The sequence below is a fragment of the Cherax quadricarinatus genome, chromosome 14, assembly GCF_038502225.1.
Source record: "Cherax quadricarinatus isolate ZL_2023a chromosome 14, ASM3850222v1, whole genome shotgun sequence".
In the NCBI taxonomy this organism is placed as follows: Eukaryota; Metazoa; Arthropoda; class Malacostraca; order Decapoda; family Parastacidae; genus Cherax; species Cherax quadricarinatus.
Genome location: NC_091305.1, coordinates 48,391,562 through 48,412,054, shown reverse-complemented (window position 1 = coordinate 48,412,054; position 20,493 = coordinate 48,391,562). Strand labels below are relative to the sequence as shown.

The following is a 20,493-nucleotide window of genomic DNA, read 5'->3' as shown; positions in this document are numbered from 1 at the left end:
AACCATGTTTACACAAACCCACTACCATTACTACTACTACTACTACTACTATGACTACCACTACTACTATGACTACCACTACTACTACTACTACTACTACTACTACTACCACTACTACTACTACTACCACTACTACTACCACTACCTCTTCCTGCCTATATATACCCGTCCTGCTCCACTTCTCGTTAGTGTGACTTTGTAAATGGTCCAAGTCGGACCGAAACGTTGTCATAAGCTTCTCTCTTCTATGTGCGGGTTATTTGTGTATTGAACCATGTTTGATAATTTTTTAATGTCACCTTTACACCATTTATAACATTTTTGTATACAGTATTTTTAAATGTTTATACAGTAGTGTACTGTATATTGTAATAAAGAAAATAGAGGAAATCAGCTCCAATATACATCATTTAGGTATGCATACTGGTCAAAGAGCCAGTCGTAATGCCGAGTCGTCAGTAAACGAGTACATCGCTAAGTGAGGAGAGGTTGTAATGTTATGAACTGTTTACTGCCATTTTCAATGAATATATGGTTGGTTAATAAGAGGGTAATTCTTTGGATAATCCTTATTTAGTAAGCAAATGCATAATAATTATATATTAGCTATAAAAGCAAGATAACAGCACAGTACTTAGAAGTTCAAGCAAATAACAATAATAACAGTAATGAGTAATGAAATACTATACTGGTAATAATCCTTCTCTGAAATTAAAGTATAACAATAAAACACATTTTACTATACACACAAATGCAGATAATACTGTACTTATAATCATAATAAAATTTAATGTTTGTTTCTTTCCTTTACACCTTGCAGAGAGAGAGGAACATCACTGAGAAAGCAATATTGCAGACAGGAGAGGGCAGCATGCAACAGCTTTTAGGCACTTATTACAAATGAATATTTACCTGATCAAGATCTTCACCATACATAATAGAACTCTAACAGTGAGAAAGAGTGGAAAAGTATTAGTGTCAAACATTAAAAAGATTTATGAACATACAGGTATATACATACATATATAATTTATATTATTTTGTTGATGAAAATGAAAATAAAAACAGTAGCTTTTGTCAAGAGTGAAAGGAATCAATTATGTGCAGTACCTGTCTTGCAATCTTTGTTATTGATGTTAAATGTGTGGATAAATGGTTTAGAAAATCAACAAGTTGATAAATCATACACTTGTGCAACATTTGGGTATCTTTATTCTGGAAATGTTTCAGCAGCCAGTGGTTTCTTCAGTCCAATGCAGCAAAAGGTGGAGGATGAGGGGTTTGTGGAAATCAGTCCCTCAGCTTGGAGTTGATGTGCTCAGGCCATCAATCTTGACAAAATATTATTAACATTGATGGACTGAACACATCGACTCCAGGCTGAAGGACTGATTACCTCAAACACCTCATCACCCACCTTTCTCTGAATTGGACTGAAGCCACTGTTTGGCTTTGAAACATTTCCAGAATAAAGATACCCAAGTGCTGCACCAGTGTTTCATTGATGTTAACTGCACAACTTTCTATATTGGTAACGAAATGGTTGATACACCCAGCAAATTACAACAAACTCTTGATCTATAAGATTCCAGAAATACAGGACAAAATCTGTTGAGTCAAGTGATTCCGAGCCAACAAAGTCTGTTGGTTACAAAACTGTTTATTATTAATTTCACAGCAAAACAATGTTGTACTTATCCACAGGTGTCACTACCAGCCACCTGCCCCCTATATTAATCCATTAAACCAAGGTTTCATTGGAGATACTCTCTAAAAGACAGGGAAACAAGTAAAGCATCATAACTAAACCATATAAGAACATAAGAAAGGAGTAGCACTGCAGCAGACCTGCTGGTCCCTGCTGGGCAGGTCCAGCTCACACCCACTCTCATACTTGTCTAACCTATTTTACCTCAACCCTTTTACATTGGGAGCTAATTAAAAAAAAATATTTAAAATTAACATTAATTTATTTCTTAAGAGTCTTTCAAACACAGTATAGTAATACATTGAAATAATTACATTTTAAATTTTTTATAATACAGATATAATTTTTCCTAAGAGCATACCAAATTTGTAGTCCTGAGTTTCTTGATGAGGAATGTACATACATTCACCAAATACACATACATTCATCAAACCTTCACTGATTTACATTTTCCTTTCTTTTTCATCAAAGACTGCAGGAAAAGAGCTCTTCAGATCACTAATTCTCCACGCACCAACACCACTCTTAACAAAGTTAAAATTCTTCCCAACAGTCAGGTTGCATTGAATGTTTCTAAAGTACTAGACCAAGCTAACACTAGAGTCGCCATTGCATCCAGCACTTCAGTAAAGGATCTAACCAGGACAAAATCCAAGCACCATGAACCAGTCAATGCAGGGATTTACACTATACCCTGTGGAGGCTGTGACAGGATTTATGTAGGTGAAATAGCAAGAAACCTCAAAACATGCCTCAATGAACACATTAACGCATGTAGGAATGATAACTTGAACAATGCCTGCATACAACACCAAAATTCCACCAATCATCTCATGAAATTCAGGGATGCCCAATTAGTGATCGAAGAAACTAATTTCTGCAGATGCAAGTGCCTTGAATCAGCATTAATCACTGTTTCTAACACATACAAAACAAAGGCAGCTTCATCATCACCCAAGTAGATCTGTTTGTGACTTGATAAAGCCCACTGTGTGGGCAAAACATTGTCAATAAAGGAACACATTATACTGCATATGTGTTTATATTTCCATCCGTAAGTCTTACTTTTACTGGAAAATAATCTCTCTCTCTCTCTCTCTCTCTCCTACATACTGTAACCTAAGCCTCACTATCCTCATAAAAATTCTTAACTGCTTTCGATAATCTATTACCTATTTCAACACTTGCAACATCTGCCCCATTGCTTCTCTATCCTCCTTATCATATACCTTTTCCAAAGCCATAAATGCAATGAAAACCTCTTTATCCTTATCTACCCATATCTAAATACTGTTCACTTACACGCTTCACTGTAAACACATGGTCTACACATCCTCTACCTTTCCTAAAGCCTCCTTGTTCATCTGTAACCCTCCTCTCTGTCTTACTCTTATTTCTTTCAATAATAATTCTGCCTACACTTTACCAGGTACACTCAACAGGCTTATTTCCCTATAATTCTTACACTGTCTTTTGTCCCTTTTGCCTTTATTCAAAGGCACTATGCATCCTCTCTGCCAATCCCTAGGTACCTTCCTCTCTTTCATACATTTATTAAATAAAAGCACCAACCATTCCAAAACTATAATCCCACCTGCTTTTAATATTTCTGTCTTGATCCCATTAATACCTTTTCATTCTACCCAGTTTCATGAACTTCCCCCACACTCACATCTGGCTCTTCCTCACTCTGTAAAGATGTTATACCTCCTTGGCCAGCGCCTTAAATCACAGCTTCCCTATCTTCATCAGCATTTAACAGCTCCTGTAAATATTCCCTCCATCTTCCCGATACCTCCAACTCCCCATCTAACAACTCTCCTCTTCTGTTTTTAACTTTCATATCCATTCGTTCCCTTGACTTTCTCAACTTATAAATTTTACTCCAAAACTTTTCTTATTCTCAGCAAATTTTGTTGACAACAGCTCACTCACTTTCTCATTTGCTCTCCTTTTACATTCCTTCACCACTCTCTTAACCTCTCTCTTTTCTATCTATATGCTTCTCCCTCCTTATATCACTTCTACTTTATAAAAATCTCTCATATGCTAACTTTTTCTTTACCTCATCATTCCACCAATTGCTCCTCTTCCCTCCTGCACCCACACTCCTATATCCATAAACTTCTGTTGAACACTCTAAACACTACATTCTTAAATTTACCCCATACCTCTTTAACCACATTGCCTATGCTCTCACTAGTCTATCTTTCTACCAATAGTTGTTTATATCTTAACCTAAATGCCTCTTCCTTCAGCTTATAAACCTTCACCTCTCTTTCGCTTTCTGGTACCACTCTCCATCCACCCCATCTACCTTTTAATCTCACTGTAGCTACAACTAAAAAAAAATGATCTGATATATATGTTGCCCCACTATAAATATGTACATCCTGAAGTCTATCCATCAACCTTTCATCAACCAATACATAATCCAACAAACTACTGTCATTTTGCCCTATATTATATCCAGTGGTGGACACAGTTCTGCTAATCTGCTAACCGCTAATAGCGGAACTAACTTTCTGTTCAGCGGATTAGCGCTTCCGCTAACTTTGGAAACTGTTAGTGGACCAATTAGCTTCTGCTAAATAAAGTTCTGCTAACTTTGAGTCTGCTAAAAAAAAATTCATACGTTGTTGGTAGTTAGAAAGCAATGCCTTTTCAATGGCGCATGTGTTTGCTCCTGTCTGTTGTAGGCGTTTCTCCAACAGTCAGTCAGGCACACTACTGGCTGACAACATGTAAACCTGACTTGTCAACGCAGCAGCAGCAGCATCTGAGCAGCACTGTTATAGTCTTACAGTGTCAGTGATCACCGGGGTGCATTGTCACTTATCGTAATGAACAGGGGAGACGTTTCTGTTCTGCCTGAGAGCGTTATTGAGGAGTCTGCAGTGGCTGTGGTTGAAGCAGAGGCTGCTTAGGCTGAGGACCAGGAGTCACAGAACCTGTGGCCCCACCTGGATGACTATTTTGTCCTCAAGTCAAGGGATAAGAAGAATGCCAATATTTTGTACTTCCTGTGCAGTGTGTTCCAGATTTTGGGCCCTTTTATGTACAATGAGTTTTTGAAAAGATTTAGCCTGACATGGGGAATGTCAAAGAGGTTTTTGTGCCTAGTGTTGTGTCTATGAGTCCTATTGCAACTGTCAAGAAAGCGTTTCAGGTCGGGATTTATATTAGAATTGATTGTTCTGTAAATGTAAGTTGCACAATAGAACGAGTGAATGTTTTGTATAGTGCGTAGGTTTAAGTCTTTGAAAAGTGGGGGGGAGGGATTGTTGTCTAGCAGTGGATTATGTGATCATTCGCACTGTGACTTTCTGCTGTGTTATTATTGATTTTAGGTGGTTTTCCGTTATGGAGCCCCAGGCATAAATAGCATGTGAAGTAATGGTAGATCAGTGAATAGTATAGTGTAAGTAGTGCTGTTTGTGGTACATAGCAATGTATCTTTGAGAGGATGCCAACTGTTTTAGAAACTTTTTTTGTTAAGTGTTGGATATGGGTGATGAATTTAAGGTTGCTATCAAGGTGCAGATCCAGAATTTTTCCCTCATTATGTTTACCAATAAGGGTGTTGTTAAGTATAAATAATATTCTGAGAGTATATAATCAAGACAAGACACACAGCAATGAATTCAAGTTGGATATCTTTGAATTAGGTTGGTTGAGTATATAAGTGGGTTTGGTTGGGTGAGTTGGACTTGCCAAGCATGGGCAAATAGGCCTACTGCAGTGCTCCTTTATTCAGAATAATGAAAACAATATATCCTTTATTCAGTGGCAGTTATATCAGATAAATCAATGAGTCCTGAGAGTTCTTCTACTCCCAGAGCCAAGCCTTGCACCAGGCTCATCTAGTGCTTGCCTGGTCAACCAGGTTGTTGCTGCTGGTGGCTCACTGGCCCATATATCCATTACAATTTGGTTGATCTGGCATACATTACTACCTATCCAAAGACACCTGCCTACTGGCTCACAGAGTAAAAAAAAATTCCCCAACAAGACTGATCCCTCATGAAATCAGCAGAATTAAGAGACAGTAATTTTGACATTGTTGTTGAAGACAGCAGCAGTATCTGCTCATTCATAAAATCAGTGTACAGTACTGAATTCAACGTCGTGACAACCCAAAGAGCATGACACATGTATCTTTAGTGGCAAAATGTTTTGCCTACACGCTGGGACTTTTTAGTTGAATTGTACAGGTAAATATAACACTGGAGACAGTAGGAGGAGGTTGCATTCCTATGCTTTGTGATTGAGGGACTGATTACCTATTATGGCTGATGGACTGATCAGTCAAACTACTACTACAACTAGTCTCCAGCATTATATTCGCCAGTGTTCAACTGAAGAAGCTTGTTTTGCAGGAGAAATACTTTGGCAATAAAGATACCCACATGTTGCACGTATCTTATTCTTCAACTTGTCAGTATTGGCTATCTTCAAAAATGTTATGACAACGTACAGCATTAGACGACATTCCGGTTATGTTGTTAGATTAAATTAGGTTAGGGTTAGTTAGGTAGAGCAGTGTTACTTCACCTTTACTATGGCATTACCTTTAGCTTTTAACATGCAGATATGTAATGTAGTGATAAGATGATGCTAATACAGATGCTCAATTTTGGGCCAGTACCAATACCCTGAAAGTTTGTTGATGCTCATCTATATCGATAATCTGGCAGACTCTAGTGTAACGATGCTGTACCCTAGTGTAATAATCACGTATCACAGTGAAATGATCCTATAGCCAAGTGTAATGATCACATACCCACCCTAGTGTAATGATCACATACAATAGTGCAACAATTATGTGCCCTATTGTAATGATCACATACCCTAGTGTAATGATCACATACAACAGTGCAACAATTATGTACCCTAGTGTAATGATCACATACCCTAGTGCAACAATCACATATCCTAGTGTAACAATCATGTACACTAGTGTAACAATGTACCCTAGTGTAACAATCATGTACCCTAGTGTAACAACCATGTATCCTCGTGTAACAATCATGTACCCTAGTGTAACAATCATGTACCCTAGTGTAACAATCACATACCCTAGTGATACAATCATGTACCCTAGGGTAGCAATCACGTACCCTAGGGTAACAATCACATATCCTAGAATAACAACTACCACGTACCCTAGGGTAACAATCACGTACCCTAGAATAACAACTACCATGTACCCTAGGGTAATAATCACGTACCCTAGGGTAACAATCATGTACCCTAGGGTAACAGTCACCACATACCCTAGTATAACAATCACATACCCTAGAGTAACAATCACTACATACCCTAGGGTAACAATCACATAGACTAGGGTAGCAATCATGTACCCTAGTGTAACAATCAGGTACCCTAGTGTAACAATCAGGTACCCTAGTGTAACAATCAGGTACCCTAGTGTAACAATCACCACATACCCTAGTATAGCAACCAAGATGTACCCTAGTGTAACAATCACATACCCTAGTGTAACAATCACATACCTTAGTGTAACAATCACCACATACCCTAGTGTAACAATCACCACATACCCTTGTGTAACAATCACGTACCCTAGTGTAACAATCACCATGTACCCAAGTGTAACAATCATGTGCCCTAGTGTAACAATCACGTACCCTCATGTAACAATCACGTACCCTAGTGTAACAACCAAGTACCCTCGTGTAGCAATCACATACCCTAGGGTAACAATCACGTACCCTAGTGTAACAATCACGTACCCTAGTACAACAATCATGTACCCTAGTGTAGCAATCACATACCAAAGTGTAACAATCACATAGCCTAGGGTAACAATCATGTACCCAAGGGTAACAATCACATACCCTAGAGTAACAATCACCACATACCCTAAGGCAACAATCACATACCCTAGTGTTACAATCACATACCCTAGTGTAACAATCACATACCCTAGTGTAACAATCACACACCCTAGTGTAACAATCACATACCCTAGTGTAACAATCACACACCCTAGTGTAACAATCACACACCCTAGTATAACAATCACATACCCTAGTGTAACAATCACATACCCTAGTGTAACAATCACATACCCTAGTGTAACAATCACATACCCTAGTGTAACAATCACATACCCTAGTGTAACAATCACATACCCTAGTATAACAATCACACACCCTAGTGTAACAATCACATACCCTAGTGTAACAATCACATACCCTAGTGTAACAATCATGTACCCTAGTGTAACAATCACACACCCCAGTGTAACAATCACATACCCTAGTGTAACAACCACGTACCCTAGTGTAACAATCACATACCCTAGTGTAACAATCACACCCTACTGTAACAATCACACCCTAGTGTAACAATCACACACCCTAGTGTAACACACACCCTAGTGTAACAATCACACATCCTAGTGTAACAATCACATACCCTAGTGTAACAATCACACTAGTGTAACAATCACATGCCCTAGTGTAACAATCACATACCCTAGTGTAACAATCACACACCCTAGTGTAACAATCACACATAATAGTGTAACAATCACATACCCTAGTGTAACAATCACATGCATTTTTTTTTTATATTTTATTGAAAAACGCAATACATAGTTATACATGTAGACAATGTAAGCAATGAAACGTATCCATTATATATAACAAAAGAAAACTCCACATTCCCTACCGTAGCACTAGACTTATACATATACAGGTGGGTTTATTACATCCAAAATTGCAGCCATAAACACAATATGCAATATAACCCAAAGAATGTCACTGGTATTGACATTTTACATAAAACTGTATGTACGAAGACATTCTCAATTATCCAAAAATTCTTTACACACTTACTATTGTTGTATATTAAACTTCATATCAAATACATAATACGTAACACCTCAATAATTACGAAACAAATAAAGGTTAGAAAATAACAATCTCCACACCTCACCACAGAAAAACTAAACACAGTACAATATAACAAATGATTCGTCCCACCTCACTTCCATACACTACATTCATCCCACAAGCGAACTTATACAATCACGTATATTTAGTAATATTTTTCAAATATAATTTCCAGTTTTGAGTAACAAACTTCTTCTACCATATAATGAAATATACATAGTCATTACTATTAAACATTAACTTAAACGAGACTATATTCTTATTCTACAGACCGCAGCATTTCTTGCCTCACCATCCTAACCCTACTTAACACATTGTACATCAACACGTCCTTATATACCCATCACTCGTCAATAATATTCATTGAACTTCACCGAATACCAATATACAACCCATACTGAGTACATGAAATTCTCTCTTACATACTGCTATATACACTTGATGTATGATAAAAATCACACACATTGCATTATCTCATTATTAGCAGTACATTTGGTACACAGACATATTTATCACGCCCTCATGTCCTTTGCTTTAATACAACCACCAATCCTGATAATACATTACAACATATTCCAAATTTAACTTATCCATAACATACATCAGTATACCATTCTGAGTATGACCGTATACTTTTCACATGCACACAAATATTGCTCATTTCCATGTCCATAAAAATCTTAACAACTTTTCCCTTACAAACCACCACAAACTTACTTAAAACACACTCCACAACTACGCTGCCATTTCACACCATATCATGGAACTCTTCATACATTCCCAAATTCTGAGACGAGCCCGGTGCAACCCCTGAAAATTCAAACACATCCCCCCCCCTTTTTTTTTTTCCCTCACTCCTCCAACAAACCTCTGACATTCATACTTCGATATCCTTCAGGAAAAACCCTTTCCCATCTACTTCCATATATCCCCCTATTACGACTAAGTGTTTTGTACATTGTTGCAGCCAATACCTTCTTTCGCACCATCCAATCCCCATTACCCCTCATGGCCCATGATACGAAAACAAAATCAGTTATGATGTACACCAAAGCACACTGCACAGACTCTTCCACACCTCCCACATCTAAACTCAATGCCCTTAATACCGATATCCCTCCCCCACCCACCCTCCTCAAAATCCCACCCATCCACTCCCGTATACACTCCAAATTTTTACAAAAATATACTACATGAAAAGCTGTCTCCCTATCCCCACACACCCTACATACGTCCTCCACCATCAACCCTCTCTCCCGAAGCACCACACCAGACGGCAATATTCCATGAAGGAAACGAAACATTACCTCTCTCACTCTTGGTCTGATGCGCACCAACCGCAACCTTACCCAAATGTCTCCCCATGCATACATTGGGTATATGCCCTCAACATTTGCAATCACCCTCACCCCTACAGCACGCTCCAGAACACCTACCCGTATCCTAGACGGATCTCTAACATACAATAAAGCTTGCAGCACATTCTCACACTCTCTCATCTCTGATCCTACCCACCACCTTCGTGCCTCCTCATATAATGCTTGCACACCCTTCCCCACACGACCTTCCACTCGGAGAAACCCCCTCTTCAAATAAATACACTTAACCCTTAATCTTATATCTATTAAACCCAATCCACCTTTGTCGACCGGTAGCATAACAACACTTCTACCCAACCAATCACACCCAGAACCCCATATATATCGAAAAACCTTTTTTTAGCATTCTAGTTATGTCCGGTCCTGCCAACGGATATACTGCTGCCACATGCCAGACCATACTATATAACATCACATTCACCACTATTACACGTTGATGTATCGTCAAATGCAAGGGTCTCAAAACGTTTAACCTACCTACCAACCTATCCACTGCCCTCCCAGAATTAAGCATCCGTGCCTTCCCGGCATTCCCCATATAAATTATCCCACACACCTTTAGTCTATCCACCACACACCAACACACAGCTGTTTCCCATCGCGCCCTCCCTACCCAATTCCCTAAGACCAACAATTTCGATTTCTCCACATTCACTTTTAAACCTGTAACACCTTCAAAACCACCAATTACATCCTCCACCTCATGTAAACTTTCCTCCCTGCTCATTAGAATTGTTGTATCATCCACATACCCTATTATTCCCATCCCACCATTCTCCACACCACGTACCACCCCTAAACATCACCCCACTGCCCTATAAAAAGGGTCCTGTATACAAGCAAACAACAGTTGAGACAGAGGACAACCCTGCCTTATGCCTCTACCCATTGAAACCCACTCACCCAATTTCCCATTCACCTGCACACGTACACCTACCCTATTACATAAAGTCTCAATCCAACGTACCATCTCTTCCCCAAAACCCTGCCTCCGTAAGATATGCCACAGTGCCTTTCGTTCTACGCAATCATACGCAGCCTGCCAATCCAATGCTAAGACACCTCCCCCCCTTTCATTCTCCCCCTCCATACTTTCCACAAAATCTTTTATTATTCCATGTCCCTCATACATCGTCCTTCCAGGCACCCCATACTGACCTCTCGCAACAACTCTATCACGCACTTCAGCCTGTTCCCCAAGATTTTTGCGAATATCTTATAATCAGCACATAACAACGACAACGCCCTGTAGTTCTGCACTTTAGTAGGGCCTCACCCTTTTGGAATCAATACTACTACTGCAGTACGCTGCAACTCACCCATCCTCCCCTCACTTTTCATCACATTCATCAGGTTCACTAAAAAATCCTTCAACACACTCCAATGCTTCACATAGAATTCACAAGGTAACCCATCTATACCTGGCGCTTTACCTCTCGCCATATTCTCCAAAGCTCTCCATACCTCCCCCTCTTCAATATCCCCTCCCAATGCCATACGATCACTTCCACTCAGCACACAAGATACATTCTCTCCCAATCTCTCTAAATCCTCACCGTTCACTCCTACACTCCGCAAATATTTTCCAAACCAACTATCCATAAAACCACTCATACCCTCAGTAGTTCTCAACTCCTGACCCTTCGTATACCCACCTAAGTTCTCGTGTACTACCAGCTTATCAATTTCCATTGCCAACCTGCGTCTCCGCTGACCCCGTAACACACAGGCTGACGGCCTGTCACCCCAAATCGCCTCCTCTAACCCACCTTGCACCCTCGCCTCATCAAATCTCTCATTGTGCATATCCCTTATCTGCCACTTTAATGCTTCAATTTCCTCCATTGGATACACACCTGTCACAGCACCCCTCTGATAACAACCCTGCAACCGCCCCTCTAAATACTGTTGAAGCCCATATGTCATCCATGCCTCATTCTTTCCCCTTCGCACATAATATTGCCTGATCCTCGTCTTCGCAACCCCATCCCACCACCCCAATAAATCGCTTGCACTCTTACCCCCACCCCATAAGTCCTCCCACAAACTTTCAAAATCCCCTCCCTCCACCCCCTCACCCAGTAGTCGTACATTCAGCTTCCAGTACCCCAAATGTCTCTTAGGCAAACCGTCCCAATTTAAATCTGCATAAACCGCCCTATGATCTGAATAAACGACATTCACCGTCTGCACCCACGTCACCCTCACTCCCCTTGTCACATACAACCTATCTAATCGTGCAGCATATCCCTTTCTATGAAATGTGTGCTCTATCTCGCAATCCCCTCCATCAACTATATCCCTCAATCCCACACCTCTCAATAGATCCCCTAAACCTGCCAAAAAACACCCTGCCCCTCTCGGTTCCACATCCTTCCTGCGCACTACACAGTTCCAGTCGCCACCAACTATTGTCACTGACGGTAATGACCGCAAATAATATACCAATACGTTATTCACAATTCATTCTTTACCCTTACATCATTCTCAGCTGGCACATACACACAAACGACTGCCATCCGCTCACCTCTCCACCACCCATCTATTCTTAACACACGACCCCCCCCCTTCACTCCTAAGAACAACAAACGGGCTCGTCTCTCGGATCAGGATTCCCACCCCTCCCTTCATTCGCTCCGAATACATCACAAACACTCTGTACCCATCCACCTCCAATTCCTTTCCCAGCTTGAAATTATGTTCCTGCACAAAAACAATGTCTATAGCATAACGTCTTAAAAATCCCTTTACCCACAGACGCTTCTCACTCGCACACAATCCATTAATATTCACTGTCATGCACCGGAAACCTACTTATGTGATTTCACCCTCTGCCCCTTTTCACCTTTCACTGACACGCTTTCAGTGTGTCTGCTTCGTCCACTTTTCTCTCCACTGCCCACTGGTGGCTTCCCCTGATCCAACACCTGACCAGGCGTACCTTTAGTGCTCCCACGCACCACATCAACCCACGGCTTTTTCCCCGGTCTCTGTGCCGGGGTCAAAACATCATCCGAGTCGGAATATGTCGCCGCCCTCTTATGGTTGACACACTCTGCATCCATTTCTAACTCACTGGATGCCTCCCTGTGAATCTCAGCAGTCACCTCAATCACTTCCACCACTCCTGGCGAGTCATCTGCCATGTTCGCCAATCTTCCAAGTTGCTCATCTTCAATCTGAACAGTACTCCTCACCATACTCAAGTTATCCTCAGAAACCTGCTTCTCAAAGGATTTTTCCTGCACGTTCACCAGTAGGCCTCCCTCTACCCGCACGTCACCAATCTGCACAGTCTTCCCGTTCTCCAAGGCAGAAGCCTCACTTCCCACTAACTGTGACAGTGATGGGCTGGTACCCACCAGTGGCAGCTCACGCTCCACTTCCTCACTCCAGGAAGTGCCACTTCTATGTACAGGTGACTCATCAGCATGACCCACCTCTGGTTCTGGCTCTTTCACCATCTCACTACCTAGGTCCTTTCTCCGCTGCCATCTCCCACACTGGGCCGCCATATGGTCATATGCACCACATAACCTACACGTCTTCTGCTGCCCAGCGTAGTACACCATTACCTGTGTCCTAAATGCGTCCAGTATGACGTAAGACGGGATGGCATGCCTCAATGCCATCTTGATCATGAACGTACCATCCGGCAAGCCGGCATACACCCCATCCGTCCATTTACCAGCCATAGCCAGGTGTACAGGTCCATACTGTTCAAATACATACCGCAGATCAGTCTCGTCCGCCTCAAATGGCACATTTCGGACTTTCACCCATGTGTAATGCTTAGACACGTCGATTAGGCGAACACGTATCTCTGAATTAACGTCCACGCTCCTGTCCTGGTACTTGTCAACCAGCCGTTCATACACTCCAGCTGATCTCAGCTTGACGAAAATACGATAGGCACCATTTAGTGCCAAACCATACAGTTCTTGATCCGCAACACCATAGGTGTCACGGATAATTTGCGGTAAAAGCACTTGTGCAGACTGAGGCGTTATCGCACCACGCAACAATTCAATGCACACCGTGTGCAAACGCCTTCTCACAGACTGCGCCATGTTGTGAAAATATAAGTCTTCTCCAATGGCCAGCAGAGGGCAGTAGTCACACGTCCGCACTCTGCTCAGGTCAAGCGGCGAATGATGACCACATGCATTAGTGTAACAATCACACACCTTAGTGTAACAATCACACACCCTAGTGTAACAATCACACACCCTAGTGTAACAATCACACACAATAGTGTAACAATCACACACAATAGTGCAACAATCACATACCCTAGTGTAACAATCACATGCCCTAGTGTAACAATCACACACCCTAGTGTAACAATCACACACCCTAGTGTAACAATCACACACCCTAGTGTAACAATCACACACCCTAGTGTAACAATCACACACAATAGTGTAACAATCACATACCCTAGTGTAACAATCACATACCCTAGTGTAACAATCACACGCCCTAGTGTAACAATCATATGCCCTAGTGTAACAATCACACACAATAGTGTAACAATCACACACCCTAGTGTAACAATCACATGCCCTAGTGTAACAATCACACACAATAGTGTAACAATCACACACAATAGTGTAACAATCACACACATTAGTGTAACAATCACACACAATAGTGTAACAATCACACACCCTAGTGTAACAATCACACACCCTAGTGTAACAATCACACACCCTAGTGTAACAATCACACACAATAGTGTAACAATCACACACAATAGTGTAACAATCACACACAATAGTGTAACAATCACACACCCTAGTGTAACAATCACACACCCTAGTGTAACAATCACACACCCTAGTGTAACAATTATGCTCTGCCGTTCAAGATTATTCTAACCAATACCAAGACTTCACAGATTACATCTTAATATTGTATAACATCATATATGTGTGTACCACTATAACATCATATATGTGTGTACCACTGTAGTATAACATCATATATGTGTGTACCACTATAGTATAACATCATATATGTGTGTACCAGTATATTATAACATCATATATGGGTGTACCACTATAACATCATATATGTGTGTACCACTATAACATCATATGTGTGTGTACCACTATAGTATAACATCATATATGTGTGTACCACTATAGTATAACATCATATATGTGTGTACCACTATAGTATAACATATGTGTGTACCACTATAGTATAACATCATATATGTGTGTACCACTATAGTATAACATCATATATGTGTGTACCAGTATAGTATAACATCATATATGTGTGTGTACCACTATAACATCATATATGTGTGTACCACTATAGTATAACATCATATATGTGTGTACCACTATAACACCATATATGTGTGTACCACTATAACATCATATATGTGTGTACCACTATAACATCATATATGTGTGTACCACTATAACATCATATATGTGTGTACCACTATAACATCATATATGTGTCTACCACTATAACATCATATATGTGTGTACCACTATAACATCATATACGTGTGTACCACTATAACATCATATATGTGTGTACCACTATAACATCATATATGTGTGTACCACTATAACATCATATATGTGTGTACCACTATAACATCATATATGTGTGTACCAGTATAGTATAACATCATATATGTGTGTACCACTATAACATCATATATGTGTGTACCACTATAACATCATGTATGTGTGTACCACTATAGTATAACATCATATATGTACCACTATAGTATAACATCATATATGTACCACTATAGTATAACATATATGTACCACTATATTATAACATCATATATGTATGTACCACTATAGTATAACATCATATATGTACCACTATAGTATAACATCATATATGTACCACTATAGTATAACATCATATATTTACCACTATAGTATAACATCATATATGTACCACTATAGTATAACATCATATATTTACCACTATAGTATAACATCATATATGTACCACTATAGTATAACATCATATATGTACCACTATAGTATAACATCATATATGTACCACTATAGTATAACATCATATATGTATGTACCACTATAGTATAACATCATATATGTACCACTATAGTATAACATCATATATGTATGTACCACTATAACATCATGTATGTGTACCACTATAACATCATATATGTGTGTACCACTATAGTATAACATCATATATGTACCACTATAATATAACATCATATGTGTGTGTACCACTATAACATCATATATGTGTGTACCACTATAACATCATATATGTATGTACCACTATAGTATAACATCATATATGTACCACTACAGTATAACATCATATGTGTGTGTACAACTATAACATCATATATGTGTGTACCACTATAACATCATATATGTGTGTACCACTATAACATCATATATGTGTGTACCACTATAACATCATATATGTGTGTACCACTATAACATCATATATGTGTACCACTATAACATCATATATGTGTGTACCACTATAACATCATATATGTGTGTACCAGTATAGTATAACATCATATATGTGTGTACCACTATAACATCATATATGTGTGTACCACTATAACATCATGTATGTGTGTACCACTATAGTATAACATCATATATGTACCACTATAGTATAACATCATATATGTACCACTATAGTATAACATCATATATGTGTGTACCACTATAGTATAACATCATATATGTACCACTATAGTATAACATCATATATGTACCACTATAGTATAACATCATATATGTGTGTACCACTATAGTATAACATCATATATGTACCACTATAGTATAACATCATATATGTACCACTATAGTATAACATCATATATGTGTGTACCACTATAGTATAACATCATATATGTACCACTATAGTATAACATCATATATGTACCACTATAGTATAACATCATATATGTGTGTACCACTATAACATCATATATGTGTACCACTATAACATCATATATGTGTGTACCACTATAACATCATATATGTGTGTACCAGTATAGTATAACATCATATGTGTGTGTACCACTATAACATCATATATGTGTGTACCACTATAACATCATGTATGTGTGTACCACTATAGTATAACATCATATATGTACCACTATAGTATAACATCATATATGTACCACTATAGTATAACATCATATATGTGTGTACCACTATAGTATAACATCATATATGTACCACTATAGTATAACATCATATATGTACCACTATAGTATAACATCATATATGTGTGTACCACTATAGTATAACATCATATATGTACCACTATAGTATAACATCATATATGTACCACTATAGTATAACATCATATATGTACCACTATAGTATAACATATATGTGTGTACCACTATAGTATAACATCATATATGTACCACTATAGTATAACATCATATATGTACCACTATAGTATAACATCATATATGTGTGTACCACTATAGTATAACATCATATATGTGTGTACCAGTATAGTATAACATCATATATGTGTGTGTACCACTATAACATCATATATGTGTGTACCACTATAGTATAACATCATATATGTGTGTACCACTATAACATCATATATGTGTGTACCACTATAACATCATATATGTGTGTACCACTATAACATCATATATGTGTGTACCACTATAACATCATATATGTGTGTACCACTATAACATCATATATGTGTGTACCACTATAGTATAACATCATATATGTGTGTACCACTATAACATCATATATGTGTGTACCACTATAACATCATATATGTGTGTACCACTATAACATCATATATGTGTGTACCACTATAACATCATATATGTGTGTACCACTATAACATCATATATGTGTGTACCACTATAGTATAACATCATATATGTGTGTACCACTATAACATCATATATGTGTGTACCACTATAACATCATATATGTGTGTACCACTATAACATCATATATGTGTGTACCACTATAACATCATATATGTGTGTACCACTATAACATCATATATGTGTGTACCACTATAGTATAACATCATATATGTGTGTACCACTATAACATCATATATGTGTGTACCACTATAACATCATATATGTGTGTACCACTATAGTATAACATCATATATGTGTGTACCACTATAACATCATATATGTGTGTACCACTATAACATCATATATGTGTGTACCACTATAACATCATATATGTGTGTACCACTATAACATCATATATGTGTATAACTGTAGTATAATGTTCATGAGTGTTGCTTTATCATTGATAATGTTGACCTAACAGACAGATCCTCACCCAGGGCCCTATAATTCATACCAGCAGAAGCATATACACCTTATACATTACATTGCAGTCATGTTTCTCTGCCATAAAGACTCTCCCAAACAGTGTAAACACCTGAAAATTGTAAATTCAAGCTGTTATAGTTGCTTACGTTGCTGGCCATGGTTGCTGATGTCAACACTACCTGGCCACACTAGTCCACCTCCAACAACACTCATAGATATATAGATATATTACTCTCATTTTAATTCTGTATTTAAACTTTGTATCTCATAAATCTAATTTATTTCACGTTATAATTTTCTTAGTCTGAATATTTATACTTAGTCTAAATTTGACCATAACTGAAGCATTTATTATATCTAAAAATCCACGAAACAAGGCGAATGTGATCGATAATTTTTCACTATGCAAAATAGTACAAATGAACGACACATTATATACAATATGTAAATATAATTTGCGCCTCAACACTCGAAACAGTATATTGCAACACAAAATATTTATACAACACCAATCCATATAGAATATTGTTTTCCAGTCTAGCAGTGTTGACTTAAGTACGTGGCGGCACCTGCCTAACCTGGTACATGTATTTCCCAATATTATCGTTATTATATTAAAAACGAAGCGCCAAACCCATAGGATCCATACTGCACACGGGGAAGGGAAGGTAATCGGGTGTGATCCAACGAAGAGGATCACTGCAGTTCCTCAATTCCTTGGAACAAGAACCAAATACACATCCAAAATAGCTATGATCTAGAAACATATACAGATACTGATGAATGTATTAATAATTTTTAAAAAAAAAAAAAAAAACTCATTACATCTATAACAAGTATTGCCCCAAAAAACTAAACAGATCACAGCTAAGAGACTAAATAGTCCCTGGCTAACACCCAGCATCCTTAAATCCATTAACACAAATCATCTATATGATAAACAGTATAGAATGGGCCAAATAACCAGAGACTATTCTAAACGTTACTGGTCAATCCTTACCAGCCTGATAAGAAGGTCAAAAAAATTGTATTATGAGAGATTACGTAACATAAAAGGTGATATGAAAAAGACCTGGAAGGCCCTATCTGAAATTCTAGGAACTAAAAAGATATCCAAAAACAAAATGAAATTAACAAAATCAGATGAGCCACTACTCTCACCAATTGAAACAGCAGACTTATTGTTTTCTTCTCCACCATAGGAATGATTCTAGCGAGAAAAATCCCAAGCTCAAACACCCGTCCATCAGACTACCTCACAGGTAGCTACCCGAATACACTGTTCCTAGCTCCAACCAACCCAACAGAAGTCTCGCTCATCATCAACACCCTTAAAAACAAGGCAGGAGACATAAACAACTTGCCTACTTTTACGTACAAAAAAGCTTCATAAATTCTGTCACCAATTATTGCAACACTCTTTAACAAATCCATTGAATCATCTACCTTCCCAGCAGTTCTCAAAATAGAGAGGGTCACCCCGATCCACAAAGGAGATCAAACAGACTTGAATAACTATAGATCAATATCTAACTTACCTCTGCTCTCTAAAATCTTTGAAAAATTAATCCATAGGAAGATCTATTTCTACCTCGTCTCTCAAGACATACTCAACCCCTCTCGGTTTGGATTCAGGACTAATAAAAGCACAAATAATGCTAGTGGACACATGCTAGAACTAATATACACCGCTCTCGAGAAAAAAGAAGTCCCTCTGGGAATCTTTATTGATTTACGTAAAGCTTTTGATACAGTCGGCCATGATTTGCAGCACATTACGGTACAAGAGGGCACTCCCTCAACTACCTAAAGTCATACCTTAGTAGCAGAAGCCAATATGTGTACACAAATGAAGCTAACTCTTCCACACAACCAATTACAGTTGGGGTCCCACAACGGTTCCACATATCGTAACGGTTCCACATATCAGACACTACACCTGTTTGTAGATATCAGGGAACTTCAGGAGGATTTAGACAAACTCAATACCTGGTCAGAAAAGTGGCAGATGCAGTTCAATGTAGATAAATGTAAGGACCTGAAGCTCGGGAGTATCTACAACCCTAGGACTTAGAAGCTAAATAATGTAGAACTTAGCCATACAGATTGCGAAAAGGACTTGGGAGTTATGATAAGCAGCAACCTTAAACCAAG

The 20,493-nt window shown here is 38.6% G+C and overlaps 1 protein-coding gene across 6 annotated transcripts in view; it reads right to left on the bottom strand.

Annotated features, from left to right (window-relative positions):
- Positions 1-18,554, bottom strand: part of LOC138852700 (uncharacterized Golgi apparatus membrane protein-like protein CG5021) — a 181,036-nt gene extending 162,482 nt beyond the window's left edge. The window contains exons 1-2 of one of the 6 annotated variants that reach the window (XM_070085001.1): positions 18,486-18,525; positions 913-945 (exon numbers count right to left, since the gene is read on the bottom strand). In XM_070085001.1, the coding sequence (XP_069941102.1) occupies positions 913-945; positions 18,486-18,497 (45 nt within the window). In that variant the 5' untranslated portion in view covers positions 18,498-18,525. Of the gene's footprint in view, positions 1-912; positions 946-18,385; positions 18,452-18,485 lie in introns of those variants that run through there. The other 5 variants (XM_070084999.1, XM_070085000.1, XM_070085004.1 and 2 more) reach the window with 5 other exon arrangements.
- Positions 18,555-20,493: the final 1,939 nt, after the last annotated feature.